Genomic DNA, 20,397 nt, shown 5'->3' on the forward strand with positions numbered 1-20,397 from the left:
TGACTAAAACTGGTTTTGTAAAGCAATGAGTATTACTTCTGTTTTGACTAAAGTTCATAGAGATGCTTACTAGCAGAGTAGATGGATTGAAACAGGTCATGATGCTGGCAATGGGGCATTAAGTACACGTCAGATTGAAATGGCTTTCCACATTGCACTAGATCCTTCCTCAACCCAGGTTGGAAGTTATTTAAATTTGAAAGACCCACAAGCATATTGAATTCTCTTAAACTCAAGGACCTTTCACACTGAGAGTGTTCAAAGTTTAAATTGCCTCCCATAGGATCCAGGTCATCATCCAATGCATGGTGGGTTTCTTTGAACACTTCTATAGTCATTATGAGTCCATATCATTTCAAGAAAGAAGGGACAGCAACATTAGTTTTCATGCTAATTTTCCTGTTCACTGAACTAATATCTAATGGATTGCTGGGATTTGTAAAACACTCCAGTTATTTTAACTGTAAACCTAACCTTTCCCTCAGGAAGCTTGCACCCAGCATAAACTGTCATGAAGAAGAAGTACTAATACAATGTTAGAAAAGTTGTAAGGAAGAAAAGTTCACTTCCTGCTTGAGACTTAGGTGTGGAAGGCTCATGGGAAAATTAGCATCTGATTGGACAATTAAAGAGTAGGGAAGCATTGGGCTCAAGATGAGGGAAAGTGACAGTTCAATGCGGGGGAAAGTCTGTATACAAAAAAAACCTTAAATGGGATTATTAAGTATTCTTGTTTGCCTAGAGCAGAAGTATGAAGTAAAGGAAGTTTAGAAGTAAGGAATGAGGTTGAAAAGGTAGATTGGGTTCATAATAACTAAAGGTTTTCAATAAAAGATTAAGGAATGTAGACTGTAACCTTCTGGCCATGGAGAGCCATTGCATATTTTTGAGAGAGAGAAATATGATATGGCTACTGTGAACCGTATCATTTTGATCTCACTTGCGAGCTGGGAGAGAGAGGCCATCTTACCTTGGTTTCATAGACTGGGAAGGGGGTCCGAAAATTTTTCTTTAAAGCTTCAGACAGTAAATATTTTAGGTTTTGTGTATCACAAAATTTATTTTACAACTACTCAGCTCTGCTGCTGTAGCTAGAAAGCAGCCGTAAATAATGTATAAATGAATGAGCATGACTGCATTCCAGTAAAATTTTATTTACCAAATTAGATGGCAGACCATATTCATCCCATAGAACATACTTTGGGGATTCCTGCACTAACGGGTAAAATGAGACTATTTTGCTGTTGGTTTTTGTTTATATGTTTTATTGTCTTTGCTATAGCTGTGTTTGCAGTTTTTATTCTTGTTATTCCAGTTGTGGCATTTACTTTATCAGTCATTAACAAGACACTAAAACAAATATGACCACTCTCACACGTGAGAAAGTGAAAAATGACATAGAGATAGCTTGAAGCCAGTTAAAAAAGGATCATGGAAGATAATAACAATAGCTAATATGTATATGGTTTCTACCAAATATTTGCTACATATTAATATATTTCACACTTAAAAGAGCATTACAAAGTAAGTTTTATTATTGTCACTCTTTGCCAATGATAACAATGTGCCACAGAAATTTCAAGTGACTTGCTCATGGTCACATAGTTTACAAAAAGCAGCACAGCTAGGATTTGAACCCAGACAACCTAGCTCAGGATGCTGCCTTCGGAAACTCCTCGCCTTGCTGTCTTTTCATAAGTTAAAGGTGATTTTATCAAATTATTTAGTGAAATAAAATGCTTGACTGGAACTCCTTAAGAATTCGCCGAAGCCTATGGACACTGTGCACTTACTCTAGATTGTCTGTTCTACATTCTGAAGTATCGTTGACTGACTAGTGTTCCGTGGGAACATTTGATTATCTTTAAATACAGAGACCTTTTTCACTCAAAAGATTTCTTTAAAATTTAGATGTCTTTTTCTGCATCAAAAATAAGTGGAATTTCCATATAATTGAACTTTTTTTTTTCCAAGTAGAAGACTTCTGGAGCTCACCATGGTCTTAACTACATTATATAATAAGCAGTAACTCTTTTCATCTATGCTTAATTTTTTCTCTGATGTGGGAAAATGTGTCATCAGATTAGAAAGTTGAGGATTTTAGGAAATTAAGGGAAATTCCAAGGTAATAATAAATTGGGAAATAAATTATTTTATATTGCCATTAGGGTACAAAGTATACAACTAAGGATCATAGTTTAGACTAATGAAAATTTTCAGAATTAATATCCAATCAAATTCTGGTATAATCCAAGATAGCATAGTCAAAACCACTAAATTACTGTACTGTGTAGCAATGAACAGTAATTCTATGTTGACTTATCCTTATTTTTTTTTTTTAAGATGGGTTTCTCTTTGATTTGGAACAAAAGAAAAATGTAGTGCGGTAGAAATCTTTGGATTCAGACAGACCTGTTCTTGAGTCTTGACTCAATGCTTCACTGTATATTGAAACTAAATGAAGATCTTCAACTTTTCTATTCATGATCAATCTACAAAAATAAAAACTATAATGAATAGCATGCAAGGTTTCTTGAGAGATTGTTTTCTTTTTGAAAACCTGTGACCTGATTAAGATGCTTAAAATGATATTTGTCTCTTTACTTTAAATTTGAATGGAAGTTTGGCATTTTAAAAAACTTCAGGTGATATAGCAGTATAATTTTAAGCTGCTTTATAGAACACAAGTGTCCACATATTTAATTAAACATTCAAAAATTAGTTAAAATTAATGAACTTGGGAGAGAAAACTACTTGGTACATAATCCAGAAAATTTTACTAAATTATTGGAACTAAGCATGACTCTCCAAACTGTGGACATATTTTCTCAAGGGATTCTATGTCTTATGGCTTCAAGATATTTTTGTGTGTGCCTCAAAATGGCTGAAGGCATTTTAACTGTGCATCTGAGAGTGTCTTACTAACATATTTTTTGTACACCATTTTATCTATATCTTTGGACATTTTACGTTTCTGTGTAAGTAAAACTTCCATGAAAAATCCTTTCGTTACCATATTATCGTTATGTAGATAAGAAAATGAAAGAGAAGCCAAATTGAAGCTGTGAAAGGGAATGTACGCCCTCTAGTGACCCACATTTATTTCTCCCGAGGACATATGCAGCTTTTCAATTTCATCATTTTAAATAAGCTTTACATTTGATTTTAAAATATATGACTCAGGATTTTCAACTTGAGTATATTATATTGTATGATCATAGATTTATTACTATGACAAGATTTCATCTATCATTTAAGAGAAAATTTCTATTAACTTGTGTTAAGGTGATTTTCTTGCACAGAAGTGTGTTTCAAAGGGACTTTCAATTTATTGAAAATGAAAAATAGGCTTTAGGCATCTGTAGCTTAGCAGCATTTTATTTCCCACCCTCTGGGTCATGCAATTTTTGCCCACATGTTTTCACACTCCTTGGCTTTATAACTAATTCCTCTAATATAGCAGTTGACATTTTAGAATTTTTGGGGGTTTCTTACCTTTTAATTTTTAAGGTTGTTTCTCTGAAAGATACATAAACAAAACTTATAAATGTGACATCTGTTCAACCATGTCATACTTTAGAAATAAATATTACCAATGAATTTTGAAATGATTAAGATTTAATACCACATTAAGGTAGGAAGATTATTTTAACATCATTTCTACCTACCAGATGTCAAAATATTGTAGGTAAGTTTTACTTTGGGCAGAGAAGCAATATTTTACAGCAGTTTTATTCTCTTCAGGGCAATCAACGATTCTAGGGGTGCAAAGATGAACATCAATACCAAATAACTCAGATATTTTTGGCATTAATAGCTTAAAATATTAAATCATTGAATTTGTATGCAAGGGCATGTATTTTAAATAGCAGAATTTTAAAACATATTAAGTACATAATTTGGTATGCCATAATTGATATTAAAGAAGATGTACAATTTTAAGGACAATATTTTGTGTTTGGACTAGAATTCAGCTTTTGAGGCACATGTTAAATAGGCATATTTTAGGACAAGGTAAACACTACAGAAATTGATTTTTTAGTATCTTTTAAAGATGCATTTCAGTGCAATCTGAAATCATTAAATTTTACTGTACTGAAACATATTATGTTATGAGTGATGTGCTTAAAATTACACATATAAAAGTAGGAATACATTTGAGACCATGCAAATATAAGGAAAAATAGGTTTTTGATAAGATTGTTAATATAGCAGTTTCTACTACCTGAAGACAGAGTCCTTTCTCATCTGTCATACTGTTCCAGGTGCTGTGTAAACCACTGAAGAGGTTCTAGGCTTTTTATTATAACTGGGAATTAAAACATCTTTCGATTTTATTTAATTTGATTGCTAGATGAGTAGACTAATGTAAGTGGAATATCAAAGGCACAATATAAGCAAAGCTGATCTCAGTTTTGTGTCTTGAGTCAAAACGTCTTTAATTAGAGAGGTAAGTAAACATATTTACAAGTAATTTTTTAAAAGCATTTGTATTGTAGACCCAGAAAATCTGAGACAGGTCTCAGTTAATTTAGTTGATTTTGCCTATTCCTAGCTACTCGGGAGGCTGAGGCATGGCAATTGCTTGAACCCCGGGGGCAGGGGTTGCAGTGAGCCAAGATCGTGCCACTGCACTCTAGCCTGGGCGATAGAGTGAGACTTTGTCCCCCCAAAAAAAAAAAAAAAATTATTTTGCCAAGGTGGAATTCTCGTGCCTGTGACACAGCCTCAGGAAGTCCTGAGGACATGTGCCCAAGGTGGTTGGGGTGCAGCTTGGTTTTACATATTTTAGGGAGGCATGAGACATCAATCAAGTACATTTAAGAAATACATTGGTCCAGAAAGGCAGGACAACTGGGTGGGGGTGGGGGCTTCCAAGCTCTAGGTAAATTGAAATATTTTCTGGTTGACAGTTGGTTGAGTTTGTCTAAAGACCTGGGATCAATAGAAACTAATGTTTGGGTTGAAATAAGACATTATAGGGACCAAAGATTTATCATGCAGATGAAGCTTTTAGTTAGCAGGTTTCAGAGAGAACAGGCTGTAAAATGTTTCTTATCAGACTTAAAGTCTGTGTTGATGTGAATGCCAGAGAGGTATAATGTGGCATGTCCGACCCCCACTTCCCTTCATGGCCTGAATCAGTCTTTCAGGTTAAATTTTAAGAGCCCTGGCTGAGGAAGAAGTCCCTTTGGAGGGGGAGTTAGACTTTTATTTTTGGTTTACAGTATGTTTTTACTTCAAGACCAATTTGATAACAGCTTTTAAATTTTTACAATTTAAAGCAAGATGTCGATGAAGATTGAAGAAATTAATTTACACAAGAAAACACCAAAAAGATAAAAATTAGGGATTAAAACCTGTGGTGCCTGATTTTCAGTTCAGTATATGTATGTATATGTGTATATATGTGTATATATATATGTGTGTGTGTGTATATATATATATATCTTTTTCTTTTTTTTTTGAGACTGAGTCTCATTCTGTTGCCCAGGCTAGAATGCAGTGGCACAGTCTTGGCTCACTGCAACCTCTGCCTCCTCGGTTCAAGCAATTCTCCTGCCTCAGCCTCCTGAGTAGCTGGGATTATGGGCACCCACCGCCACAGCCGGTTATGTTTTGTATTTTTAGTAGAGACGGGGTTTCGTCATGGTGGCCAGGCTGGTCCAGAACTCCTGACCTCAGGTGATCCGCCGGCCTCGGCCTCTCAAAGTGCTGGAATTACAGGCGTGAGCCACCATGCCTGACCCTCAGCTCAGTATATTTTTAAACACACATTTACTGTACATTTAAAGCACACTTAAACATACACAAACACGTATCACACATATTACAAAATACAAGACAGTCATGTGGCCCTATCTTTCCCCCTTCCACAGAGGGAGGCACACTTACTCTATACAAATGTGTATGTGGTGTGTGTGTGTATACAAACTATCTTGATTTGGAGAGGGAGCTATTTGTCTAAATATTAGCTTGTTTTCTTTTGGTTAAACAGGATTTCCCCTTTAATAATATTCTGTAATTACAAAAATATAATAGTTACCATGTAGTCAATGCACCTCAAAGTCCTAAAAATATTTTTAGAACTAATAGGATTTGGCCAGGAGCAGTGGCTCACGCCTGTAATCCCAGCACTTTGGGAGACCGAGGTGGGTGGATCACGAGGTCAGGAGATCGAGACCATCCTGGCTAACACGGTAAAACCCCTTCTCTACTAAAAACAGAAAAAATTAGCCTGGCGAGGTGGCGGGCGCCTGTAGTCTCAGCTACTCAGGAGACTGAGGCAGGAGAATGGCGTGAACCCGGGAGGCGGAGTTTGCAGTGAGCCAAGATGGCTCCACCGCACTCCAGCATGGGCGACAGAGCGAGACTCCATCTCAAAAAAAAAAAAAAAAAAAATTGGATTTATACTGAATTTCATTTGGTATTTTTATAAGACCTATTTGATGCAAATTTAATTTGTATTCTATTATTTGATTTTTTTTTTTTAAAGCAAATGCCATATGGAAACAAGCAGAGAGGGACAAGTTTTCCCAGAAGGAAAGTTGAAAGTAGAGAGAGGTTGATCCAGAAAACCTTCACAGGCGATGTGTATCTTGAACTGAGTCTTGTAAGATGAATAGTAGTTCATCTTCACGTGGTTGGGGATTCAGGTCAGGAGAGTGCCTGTATAGTAATATGGAATTAAAATGTCTTCTCACTTTCTAAAACTCTGAAGAAGAAAGGTGATTTTTAAAAATATACCAAAGTTGGAAAATCTTACCTCCAAAATTATTTCTTCCTTAATATCAACAAAAAATAATTATGGTTTTATTCCTATTAACACTTGCTTCCTAGCTCATTAAAATATACATTAAGAATTGGTTTCATAAGTGATCTGGTGTAGGCCTAGAGCCCTGGGGCCCTGCAATGGTTAACGTATTTCACAGGCATCAGCATTTTACTTTCAGGTTTCTAAGGATGAGGCTCATAAGTTTTTATAAAATTCTACACGCTAAGATGTTTAAATACGTAAAATGACCATTCATAAACCTAGTTCACTAATCAAATTAGTTAAGTTTAGGAGCTTGGAGGACTTCCACTTTCAAAGTTTACACATTTGGGAATGATGAGTTCTAACTGGTTTCTTGAAAATGACTGAATTAAAATTTATGTAAATGTGTCATCTTAGTTTAATCGGTTATGTGACAGTCACTGTAAAGAAAATTAACAGAACACAGTCACTGCCCATCAGGAGGCTCTTCTGACATAATTAGCACAGTTATGTAGCACTAATTCCGTATAATGTTTTACTATTGACAACTTCTTAAATGGCAAACATTTCTCTAGTTCTTTGAGATGTTTTTATGTGGTTTTTTTGCCTTTAAATTTATTTTAAACATTTATATATACACACAGGTATCTCCCAGTATTTACCATACGGGATGTAATTAACCTAATTTACATCGTTTTTATGGGAAATTCAACTGGATGACGTTGAGTCTATTTGTACAATATAATACTGAGAAAAATTGTCACTGTCTGAATATTTGGTATATATGCCCCATGCTTTTGATATTTTGAAACTTCCAAAAAATAGAAGGTCTTTTTGAAAAACTGTCTTGGTTTAGTAATACACTTCTGCAAAGAAAAAAAAAAAAATCAAAGACTTACTTGCCCTGTATAATGGGACTTTACAGGTTTTAATTTCAGGGGTTTCTGATGAGTGTATTTGCAAAGGAGTAAAAATTGTCACTTCACTGCTAATCATAAATAATAACAAACTGAGGTTTAAAGATATACTTGAAGAATAGAGAACAGAATATTCATCAATAATTACAGAAATAATCATTTGTGAACAGAGAATGAGAAGTTACTTTTTATTAGCTAAAGGAGATTTTAAGCTAGGTAAAGATAAACTGCATTTGAGGGATAGAGTCTGTGATAACAAACGGAAGTATGTTAAGTACAGAGTTAAGTATGTGAGGAAGGTAAGTTAAGCACTAAGGAATATATTAATGGGCTGATCCCAAAGGTGTAGGGGCCCATTATGAGCAACTTATGATATGTAAGTTCATTAACAGTGGTTTTATGTGAGTTGTTAAAGTGGGAAAAAAGAATTATTAGAAATGAGTAATTTTATGAAGAAGCAAAAAGACATGTACGGAATCCAAGATTGAATATGGCATTGAAAATAAGTCTTCAGTGTTTTCCTTGAGGCTTTTAAAGGAGGTAACTGAGTTACATCTGAATGATAAATTTCGTTCCTGATTAAATACCCAGGCTCGTGTAGTGCAAAGTATGATAGAAAATGCCATCTGCAAAGCCCTGGGAAGAGTAGATAGCACTCAATTTATAAGCATGAAGACATTTAAATCAGAGGAGCCTGTTCATTTACCATGCATCTCAGCAAAGATATCTGAAGATTTAGTAGCAGTGAAATACATGAAAACTACAGGACAAACCACAAAAAGTGATGAAGCGAAAGTTGTTAAATTGATAAGGAATAAAATAAACATGCAACTGCTTCTTGGAAGTCAGGGTCTGAGTAGGATCCAGGAAGGAGACTGTGTTCATTGTGCATTGAAAATGTCACTGAACCTAAGCGTTGGATGTAGGCCATTGGCACTCAGGGAGAGTACTTGGGAGGCCTTTGAAACCCTGCCTGTGCTTCCTCTTCACCCTTCCATCCTCATTGCTGGCATGAAGAGATGAGGCTATCCACTGGCAGAATACTGGAGATAAAACAATGCTAGTAGCTGGCAGTTAACTACCAGAACTCTAAGAGATGGTGGTACATGTTAAGTATCAGAGTGTAGGCTGACTGCGCATTATGTTTGGACAAAAATAGTTTTAGTAAGGAAATCAGATGTTTGAAGGAAGAAGTCCAAATGGAAGCAACATAAAATAAATATAAATAAAAGATTAGGTTAGGAATAGCTCAGAGCTTGAATCATGTAAGAATTGGGTTCAGTTTCCACTTATTTCCCATGAAATCAAGATATCACAATAATGATAGAAAAAGAAGAGAAGAACTCCAACAGTTGAGAAGAGTCCAGACTCATTAATATGTTTCTTTGTTCCATTTCAGAAAGGAAGTGTAACATATTAACCTCTGTGCTTATGAACAGGTTATTTTCCTTAGTCGAAACACGCTCCTCACCACTGCCCTAGCAAAATTTGAAATTGCCTTTTTAAAAATCTGTAAATCAGAAAACGAGTGTAATCACTCTCCACACGGTCTTTGTATAAAAGGTAAGTTCACGCACTGCATGCAATCCCCTTCCAAATTTATAAAATCAGACAAAAAATTGAATGAGGAAAGCCCTTTCTGTAGAATTTCACATCCTGTTGTTTGAATTGATTTGAATTATCAGAACTACGTGCCAACTGGTGTCCAGGCCTCCCTTAAAATCTTCACAGACAGAGAAGCAAACAGACAGTTACCATGGTGTTGATTCCACAAAGCCTTCATTGTGTGGAGATAACCAATATACTTGGCAGAGCCTCTAGGCTAGAAGCTGATTTAATCCTAATTTACAGAGAAGGTGTTTTTTGATTATCCTCTTAAAAAGACCAGTGTGAGCTGAGCCCCAGTTCTGTGTCTAAACCATTTTTATCTTGTCAAACAAATGCTTCACTAAACCAAATTATTTGATAATGTGGACTAATGCATTCTCGTCTCTGTTCTTCATGGAGTTAATAGCATGTCTGGCACATAGTAAGCACTTAGTATATACTTTATGAAAGGGAAAAAAGGGAGACATTGACTGTTTTAAAAGGAAACATACAATTTTGCATTTTTCAGGAAAATACACCTCTAAAAGTGTTATAAGATTTCTTTTTGAATGAAAATTATTTACTTTCAAACTAAAAACAAAAAAACTTCTTTTTTCTGCAGTGAATTGGAGGTGGCGGTATAACAGTTACATCAACGTGTTATAGGAGCAGAAAGGCTATGATACCTTTCCTTCCTCCTTATACAGGTCATGACAGACATTCCTATAACAAAAGATAGGTTAACAAGAGAAAAGCATGAGATATTTAATAAAAGTTTTAGGTGACATGGGAGCCTTCAGAAATGAAGACACAATGACCCAAAGGAAAACTGTCTATTTAGATTTGATAAAGAGTAGACAGCCATGTAGGAATGTGATTGGACAAAAAGGGAATGATCTAATAGTAATAGACTGGGGAAAACCAGCCAGGCCTGTCTGTGTAGAATTCCTTCCTCTTAGACATGGGGTAGGACCCCACTTGAATGAGGGTCTTATGACCTACTATCAAACAGAGGTATGTCAGGTAATTTTTTATGGCTAGCTTCTGGAGAGAAAGGTGGGGGAAATACAGAGTTATAATTCTGGTTTTTATGACTGGCGTTAGAGGAGAGAATTTTTGGTTTCTATGACCTACCTTGAAGAAGAATTCTGGTTACTATGACTCACTTCAGGGAAGAATGTGGAGTTAAAGACAGGAGGGGAGGAGAACGTCAGAGAGAATTTGGTTCCGAGGCTGCTTCTGAGGCCTTCCAATGTTCTTTAGTTCAAAGTTTCAGCATGCCAAAGTGCCATACTTTGGGGTATCATTTTCTGAGCCCCTACAGTGTGCAAACAAGAGCAATGTCAATTTTATGCCTAGTAGAAATCTTTCTCCAACACAGGCTTTAGCAAATTTCTTTCAGCCGTGATGTCAGCCTAGTACCTTGAGCCACAATTGGGTTTCAGGGACCTCTATGTAGAAGTGAGTAATCTTTCCTAGAGATAGTCTAAATGAAAAGAGGGTGAGACTAGAGAGATTAAATTTAAAGCGTGAATTTGAAAGTGACTGGTGGATATTCCCATCTCACATTTGTGAGTCAGAGGGTATCTGATGTATAATTGAGTCAGACAAATAAATTTCACCAAAGTGGCCCAAATGCATTATACTAACAACTAAATTTTCAAAATATTTTGGGAGAGTCAGTGAAGGATTTTATTCCATTGGAGGAGGAACAAGAATAAAGAATAGCTCTGAATTACTTTAGAAAATATGAGGGGAAATTTGTTTCTACAAGTACTTGAATAAAAGACAAAGTAGAATATACAGTTAAGAGGTCTATGAAGGTCAGATTATAAAGGATCATATTGAAATTTTGTTAAGAAAAATGAGAAAGTCTTTGGTTTTACGAATGAAGGTAATATAATCAGGTATGTTTTTACTACTGTATATTTCAAAGTAGCTAGAAGAGAATAATTTGAATGTATCTAGTATAGACAAACATTTAAGATGATGGATATCCCAAGTACACTGATGTGATCTTTACAAATTATATGGATGTGTTAAATTATCACATGTACCCCCAAACTAAGTATATCTTTTATGCATCAATTAAAAAAAATGAAAATTTTTCCAGTAGTACGTAAAATAGAGGGTTCTGTAAATATTGCCCAGAGGCCAAGCGAAAAGCTATTGCAGTATTTTTGGTCACATTTAATGGCAACACAAATTTGGGTTCTGGCTATGGAGACAGGAAGAAGCATACATATTCAGGAGATAGAGAATGTATGTGTGACAGATAGACTTTGCAATACATTAAACATGGGAAGGAAGAGAGAGGGTTTTAGTTGGTTTGCTGTAACAAAATATCGTACACTGGGTAGCTTATAAAGCACAGAAATTTATGTCTCCCAGTTCTGGAGTTTGGGAAGTTTAATATCAAGGAACCAGAAGATTTAGTGTCTTGTAAGGGCAGGCTTCCTGGTTCATACATGGTACCCTCTCCCTGTGCCCTCACATGGTGGAAGAGAACGCTGATCTCTTCAGATCAGTTTAAGAGTACTCATTTCATGAGGGCTCTACCCTCTTGACCTAATCACCTCCCAAATACCTCATCTTTTAATATCATCACATTGGGAATTAGTCTTCAACATATGAACTTTTGTGGGGCACAAATTTCAGTCCATAGCAGAAATGAAGATAACAGATATGAGGGGTGGTGATGCTAATTACTGATCTGGGGAATACTGATAGAGTACTAGTTTGAGGGAGAAGATCAAACATTAAACCTTGGCATATAATGTTTAAGGAGATTTTGCGGCATGCAAGTGGAGACATCCAAAAGGCAGATGGTTTTATAGCTGTGGAATTCAGAAGAAGTGCCTGAATTAGAGATACACGTATCAGAGTCATTGATAAATAGATTGTAATTCAAGGCATGATCAAATCTAGTACGTAATGATAGGGTGGAGGAGGATGGACCTGCAAAGAAAAAATTACCAATGGTCATAGAAATAGAAGGCAAATTAGAATAGAGTGGCATCATGAAGCCAAAGGAAGAAAAATTTCAAAAGGATAGTATGGTCAACAGTGTTAACTATAGTTCCAGCTACTTGGGAGACTGAGGCAGGGGAATCCCTTGAACCTGGGAAGCAGAGGTTGCAGTTAGGCCAGATCGCACCACCGCACTCCAGCCTGGTGACAGAGTGAGACTCCGTCTCAAATAAATATTAGAAAATGGATGGACTCAGATGCTCGAGCAAAAGTTAGAGAATAAAGTTCAAAATGTAGGTAGTGGGAATGATTTTAATTAAAAGAAGGGAAACTCAAATGTAAGAGAACGGAATGAGAATGGTGGCTACACATGCAGATCTGATGGTGTTTGGAAATAGGAAGTGCAAAAGTTCTACTCTGATAATTCTACTTGTTTCTATAAGGTAGAGAACAAGATCATCTGCTGAGAGAGCTGCAGAAAGAGGATGGGCCAGAGCTTTGAAAAAAGGTTTTAAATAGTTCCTGTAGAGACTCAGAGCCCAACTTGGGGGAAAAAAAAAAAAAGAAAAAAGTATGGCAGGATGCTAGGTTCATTTGAGGGTGTTGATTATTGCCTTAGTTTGGGTTGCCCCAAGAGTAGATCTGAAGAGAAAGATTCAGATGCAAGCAGTTTATTTGGAAAGTGACCCCAGGAATCAAAGTAGGGAAGTGAGATAAGAAAAAGTAGCCAATAAAGGATGGCACACATTTAGGGATCAGGTTATTGCTGGAAGGAACTGGAGCTCAATCATGCAGGGAACCCTTTGAGACACTGTGTGTATCATACTTCAGTATTGTCTAACTGAGGGGCAAGGGAGCTGGGATATTGATCCACCAATTCCAAGCTCTCACTCGTTAAGGGTTACCCCTGAAGTATTAACATTCCAGCACTCCTCTGTCCAATATACTGGCAAGTAGATGCTTGCAGATTGAGAGACACAGGAAATTTTATGTTGCGCCAAAGCAAAAATGAAAATGTTTTAAGACATTGTGATGATAAATCTGCATAAATGATGTACTCGTTTGGGTAGGTTACCAAATGACCATAGTAGGAGAGTATTTATTCAAGGAGTTAACATTGCTGAAGAGAGTGTGAGAGAAAGATTTTTACAGCATGTAATTGTACTCTATATTTTAATCAACATTATGAATGAAGAAATAGAAACCTGATAATCAAACTTGTGGATAAAATATATAGGAAAGATAAAAATCATATATCACACAATAAAAATCCATAAACATTTATAATGCATACACAGATAACTTACTGACATTCAATGACATGGAATTTAGAGGAATCAAGATCCCTAGTCTCTTAATTTAAAGTTGGATAGCTCTGATAAATAACAACTCAATCTGTATGCTATGAACCATCCCCTTTTTGATGTGGAAGGACATGATGGTGAACTAGATAAAATAAGTTTCTGATCCATGGTACTGAGGTCAATTAACTTAATTTCTCTGAAGCGCCATCTCATCCTATGGGCAGTTGGAATTGGTGATTACCCAACCAAAGAATTTTGTAAGAATATAAAATGAGAATATGTTTTTGTAAGGGCTTTGTGTTCCATTAAGTTCTGTATCTGTTTAATTTTAAAACAATAGCCTGCAACTAATGTGAGAAATTCTAACAGGTTTATATGATTCAAAGTCCTGAAATTGGAGTTCAATAGACCAGGTCACAAGTTTGTGATAGTAATTAGGTTGTGATATAACTGGTTTAATGATAGTTTATGTGAAAACATTCTAGAAGTTTTAACTCAATTGAATTGCAATGTGAGTTGAAAGTCTAATATTGAAGTGAAAATATTTATTGAAATCATGGGCTATATCAATGAAAGTATTATAAACCAAAAAGATAATTGTCTATTCTTCCTTATTTATACTACACACTACTGATATGTTTCCTTTAAGTACCAAACTTAAGGAAACTAAGATACCAACAAACCATAGAATATCCGCTGAAGTGACTAAGCATAGGGTAGGCTGACGATCAGGTATCTACTGATGAATTTAAAGAGCTGATTTCAAATATTTATAATTTTGTATCCTTTTGCCAATATCTTTCCAACTACTCTCTACCCCCACCAGCTCCTGGAAACTAACATTGTCTTCTGTTTCTTTGAGTTTGATTTTTTTTAGATTCCACATGTAAATGAGATCATGTCATATTTGAGACATGTCATATGTCTTTGAGATATGTCATATGTATTTGAGACATGTAAATGAGATCATGTCATAACACCTGGCTTATTTCACTTAACTTGATTTCCTCCAGGTTCATATATGTTGCTGCAAATGAAAGGATATTCATATTCTTAAAGGCTTAATACTATTCTATTAGACACTTGGGCTGAGTCCATATTTTGGCTCTTCTATACCTAAATCACCTGATTACAATGAATAATTTATCCCTGGTGGCTCCGAAGATTTCTGCAAAAAAAAAAAAAAAAAAAAAAAAAAAAGTTTGAAAATAACAGGATAGGCGATCTGATATTTATGGCAGCATAACCACTTACACCAAAATGTAGTGACTTAAAGCAGCACTTATTATTTCTCACAGTTCTTCAACTTGGGCAGTGCCCTTTGGGCATTTCTTTTCTCTATGTGGCATCAACTGGAGCACTCATTTGTCTGTCTTCAGCTGGCATTGAGATGGGTCACAGAGGGCTTTATTTGCATTCCTGGTGCCCCATGCTTCTTCATGTGGCCTCTTCACATGGATAGATTAAACTTCCTTAAAACATGATCTCCTCAAGGTCATTGTACTTCTTATATAATTGTTGCCTTCTCAGGGTGTGTGCTCTAAAAAGTCAAGCTCTGACATGCAAGCACTTATCAAAACCTTACTTGCAATACTCTTACTGTTGTCCCATTTGTGACAGAAAGTCACGTGGCCAAACCCAGAGGCAATATGACTGGAGACTACAGAAGAGCATGTGGTTCAATGGTGACCACCAACAGGAATTTCTTTTTTCTCGTAAATACTTTCCAAAAACAAAAGGTTATCTTGGGAGGTAGTACTTTTTTAAATAGTGCAAACATTCAAGCAGAGGCTGGGTAATATCTTACAGGAGATATTGTAGAAGTGATTTTTACATTGAGGTGAATAAAATGACCTCTGTGATCATAAGACTCTAGATCAAAGCTGACTCCAAATTTGAGTCTACCTAACGGAGAAAATAGTGGTGCTATTAATACTAATAGAGGCATCAGGCAGGAGTCTCAGATTGAGGAAAAAATGATAAATGCAGATAAATTCCTTTTTTTATATAGAAGAAAGAGATAAGAAATAATGACTTTTATTTTTTGCTGTCTTAGGTTGGATGTTGATATAACTGAACTTCACAGTTGGATTACTCGCTCAGAAGCCGTGTTGCAGAGTCCTGAATTTGCAATCTATCGGAAGGAAGGCAACTTCTCAGACTTAAAAGAAAAAGTCAATGTAGGTTATGCATTAATTTTTATATGTGTGCACATTTTGTGCTGCTTGTAAACTCCGTGCTTTGTTATCTGTGATTCTATTAGTTGATAGATTAATGCAATATGATAAAATTTTAAATATGCATTATGATAAAATGTTAAATGATAAAATGTTTAAAGATAAAATAATATATCTTTAAAGTATATTTTAGATAGCAAGCAAAATCAAAGTTTAGCCTAGAGAAATCTTTCTGGATTCTTCTGTGACTGACTAGGGATGCCTTTCATAAACTTACCTTAACTTACACATGATTTAACTGTAAATTAACAATTTTATAACATGAATTCATGTTGATTTCTTTAATATATTGTTCAGTTACCTCAAGGCTAGGCCTTAGCAAGCTTGCAGAATTGTGTAGAGTAGAATAGTGTAAAATAGAATAGAATAATATAGATACTATACTTAGGACCATGTTTATATGCTCACTATTATCAAAAAGTTATTCTTTATAGTCATCAATCCCTGTCATATATTATAAGGTATTTAAATTTCCCAGGTATTTGTGTATTACCTTAACTAAAAGATGTGCAGCCTTTCTCAGTATTTACATGTGGTAACAGATGCTTTGTTGTTGTTATTCCCTTCTGAGATGGTATAATTTTGACCTTCACAAATAGGAAGTTTTATTAATTTAATATAAGCTGCTTCATCTTCAGGGAAATTGTCAAAGCTTTAATTTTTCGACTTCAACAATTATAAAACATGCATCTTTGTATATGATCGGCAACAGTTTGTAAAAGAATTTCTAACAGGCAGAGTAAATACAATACGCAAGCTAAAAAGCAGTGATTATGAATGAAAAGTAATTCTATCCATGGGAAGGTCACATCTAAATGTGTACATTAGCTCTGCTTTTTCTTTCTAGGATTCAAATCCTGAAGTTCAAAATCTATTGTATTTTTACAAATACAACATTACCTCAGTTACAAGCTAATGTTTGCTGTTGGGGTTGGAACTTTTGGAGAAAAACAAATATATATATATATATTCTGGAAAAAAATCTATATTTAGGCTGCTTGAAAAAGGGGAGACAATTTCATCACCAGTTCTTCTTAGAGTTAACTATTTATAAATTGGAAAGTTATTTTAAATTATTTATTAACTTTATAAGACATGTTGTCAGCATTATAATAGACTATTCTAAACAGTTTCAAGAAATGAGAAATATGATTATATTACTAATGTTTGAGTTTTAAAATTAAACTGAAAGATAATATGTAATTGTAGAAAATTGGCAAAATGTCTTTTTTCAAGTTTACTTCTTTGAAGGTATATTGTTTGCTGTGATTTTTGAGGGAAATTATCTGAGTAGTAGAACACTAATTAGAGAACATTAAACTCTGATTTTCAAAGTTCGTGTCACATATTTGACCACAGAAAATATGAATCACCTTTGGCATTTTATCAACTAATTAAAAATGGTTATTGATTTGATTATTATAGGTTTCTGTCTGATAGTCTGTTTCTTTATCTTAAAACAGCTTTGATCAGGCAGGAAAATTGAGTTCCAGTATTTCAGGAATATAAATCATAAAAGTTCGTGTTACATGGTTGCCTTTGAACGATTTGCATTTTATCAATAGTGGGAGCATGACAGACTAAAAGTGCTCAAAAATGTACAATATTTTATAACTGGTTTTCTGATACCTTGTGAGTCCCCTTTATCGCCCTGAACTCTCATTTTCTGAAATAACAACATCGTTCTTAATTGCCTACTGAAATAGGACATGAAATGATTTACCTTGATGTTTCCCTCAGGCTCAATATAATGTATATGTATTAAAAATCCTCAAGAGAAATACATAGTAATGATGGAGGATATTCAGTTTAGGTATACATTAATTTTCTTACTATATCACCTGTCAGTTTATATAGGTTATTTTGAACTCATGGCAGGCTCCTGTCACGAACTTGAGTGGTATTAATAAAAATGGCTAAATATTACCAACTCTTTCTTTTTCCACTTGATTTCTTCATTTACTCCTTTCAAATGCTTTTAGTCAATTAGCATATCATAGGCCATTATCAGTTCAATTTCACATATTTTAAAAAATGGAACTTTTAAACCTAAGCATAATTTTTTTCCTTGTATATTCGCCATGTGTTTTATTCATATAATTAACAAAATGCACTTATTTAAAAGCTGATTTCTAGGGAAACTTTCTAATCAAAATGGCCCTGGACCACAAATATTGACATTGTCTGGGAGCTTGTCAGAAATATAGAATCTCAGAACTAGTAATTCAAAATTTGCCTTTGAACATTTTCCAGGAGCGAAGCCTATGCACATAAAGGCTTGAGAATCAATATTCTAGGACACAATCTTGGGCTTTACCTAGCGGTTCCCTCTCACATTCTTTTAATGTCACCACAGTTCAGACTTTTTAGCTGAATTAACAGATTCTAACTACTCAAATTACTTCAGTGAGCACATGGTAACGTAAATTGGTAATAAAAAAAATGGCCTTCTCTGATCGCAAGGGGGTTTGATAAGGTGTCTGAAAATCTGGAGCTTGTACCAGTTTCTCTTGAAAACCTGCCTATCAAGTCGTTATGGTCATCTGGTTTTGGGCTCTTCATGGGATCTACATTTGATTACACTCTTTCGGAATCAACTTTTTACTAACTCCCGCTGGAAATCATCAAGCCAGTTAATTCTTCCATTTTCTCCTATCTCTGTTATCTGTGTTTACTACCCAGAGTATATGTACCTCGAGTCTATCTTTTCTTCTATCTTTCTCTCTATGCTCTTTTGCACTTTCTTGTCCTTCACTTCCTGTGCTTTCCTACACTCTCTCACTCGGCAGGCTCAAACCCTTTTTCCAGACAAGACTTCTGTCCTGTGTACTTATTCTACTCATACATGGAAACCACTTTTACCCTCAAAAACAGCACTGTGACTCATCCCTCTTTTGTACCCCCACTACTTTAGAATGACTGACTCCCTCACCTAACAGAGACAATTCCAAAGATACTGCTCTCTTGATGTAAAAATACCTCTTTCCTTGCAGTTAATGACTTCTGGCCATCTATTATCTACCATTTTATCATATTTTCTCATTGAAGACTTTGGCACTAGGTTAGTAGACTTTTTCACCCAAGTTGTTCTTTCATTCTTAGTCATTTCAGCATCCCTGTGGGCTCTCCTGCTATTGCTAAAAGCTTCTGTTTCTCTCATCTCCTCAATTCAGCTACCTGCTGTCGTGATTATACGTAGATGTTGTCATTGTCAGGCATTACTCCATTTCTTTAATAACATATTTTAACAAAACCAGCAGTTCTTCATAAGCTTTCCGTTCATCCTAAGTATATTTTCTCCTTAGTTTCTCTCAACAATTATTTCAAGCTTTGTGGGGTACCTAAACTTTCCCCGTCATTCACAGTAAATGACTTCATCTCCTACTTTAGTCAAAATAATATTTCTCAGATTGTGGGTATTTGTGCTCATTGTCTCTCTCTCTCACTTTTTTTTCCCACCTGCCTTGGTGGAAGAGGCTAGGCTTCACCTGGTTGAGGTTCATCTCTGTGTGTATGTTCTCAGCAGCATCCCTGACTGTGTATTAAGCCACCTGCTTCCATTCAGCTGTATATCCAGATTGTCAAAAATCTATGTCCCGGTTCTTTATCATCAGCCTTCAAACTGGTTGTGTTTTCATCTTTAAGAAAGTGTCCTTGCCTGTAAACACACATGTGAATATACGTGCCTTATCTTATTCAGTCCCTCTGTAGAACTAGAACCTATTAACCTCTTTGCCCTCATGAAATTCTTTCCTCACTTGGCTTATGGGATACTGCTCTCTCCTGATTAATTCTTTCACATTTTTGTCCATTTGTTCCAATTCAGTTTTTCTTTAATATTGGTATTCTTCACAGTCCTTGTTTTTCTTCTCTGGATATCCTCATTCATTCCCATTCAAATAGTATCTATTTTCGAATGAACCCTCCCCCAATATGTATCTTTAGTTCACACCTCTTTCTTAAAACCTCTTTCTTAAAACCCCTTGTGGAAGACAGTGTGGCGATTCCTCAAGGATCTAGAACTAGAAATACCATTTGACCCAGCCATCCCATTACTGGGGATATACCCAAAGGATTATAAGTCATGCTGCTATAAAGACACATGCACACATATGTTTATTGCGGCACTATTCACAATAGCAAAGACTTGGAATCAACCCAAATGTCCATCAGTGACAGACTGGATTAAGAAAATGTGGCACATATACACCATGGAATACTATGCAGCCGTAAAAAGGATGAGTTTGTGTCCTTTGTAGGGACATGGATGCAGCTGGAAACCATCATTCTCAGCAAACTATCACAAGAACAGAAAACCAAACACCGCATGTTCTCACTCATAGGTGGGAATTGAACAATGAGATCACTTGAACACAGGAAGGGGAACATCACACACCGGTCCTTCACCGGGGAGGGGGAAGTGGGGAGGGATAGCATTAGGAGATATACCTAATGTAAATGACGAGTTAATGGTTGCAGCATATCAACATGGCACATGTATACATATGTAACAAACCTGCACATTGTGCACATGTACCCTAGAACTTAAAGTATAATAATAAAAGAAAAAAAAACCGAGGGTGATATATCTGACTGCCTAATAGACAATTTTAATTGATGTTTGC

General features: G+C 35.6%; 1 protein-coding gene across 13 annotated transcripts in view; it reads left to right on the forward strand.

Annotated features, from left to right (window-relative positions):
- Positions 1–20,397, forward strand: part of LOC105490348 (dystrophin) — a 2,266,916-nt gene that overhangs the window by 809,715 nt on the left and 1,436,804 nt on the right. For all 13 annotated transcript variants that reach the window (XM_071089080.1, XM_071089088.1, XM_071089087.1 and 10 more), the window contains one exon: positions 15,592–15,715. In XM_071089080.1, coding sequence (XP_070945181.1) covers positions 15,592–15,715 — 124 coding nt within the window. The remainder of the gene's footprint in view (positions 1–15,591; positions 15,716–20,397) is intronic.

This window comes from Macaca nemestrina, chromosome X (genome assembly GCF_043159975.1).
Source record: "Macaca nemestrina isolate mMacNem1 chromosome X, mMacNem.hap1, whole genome shotgun sequence".
NCBI classification, from domain to species: Eukaryota; Metazoa; Chordata; class Mammalia; order Primates; family Cercopithecidae; genus Macaca; species Macaca nemestrina.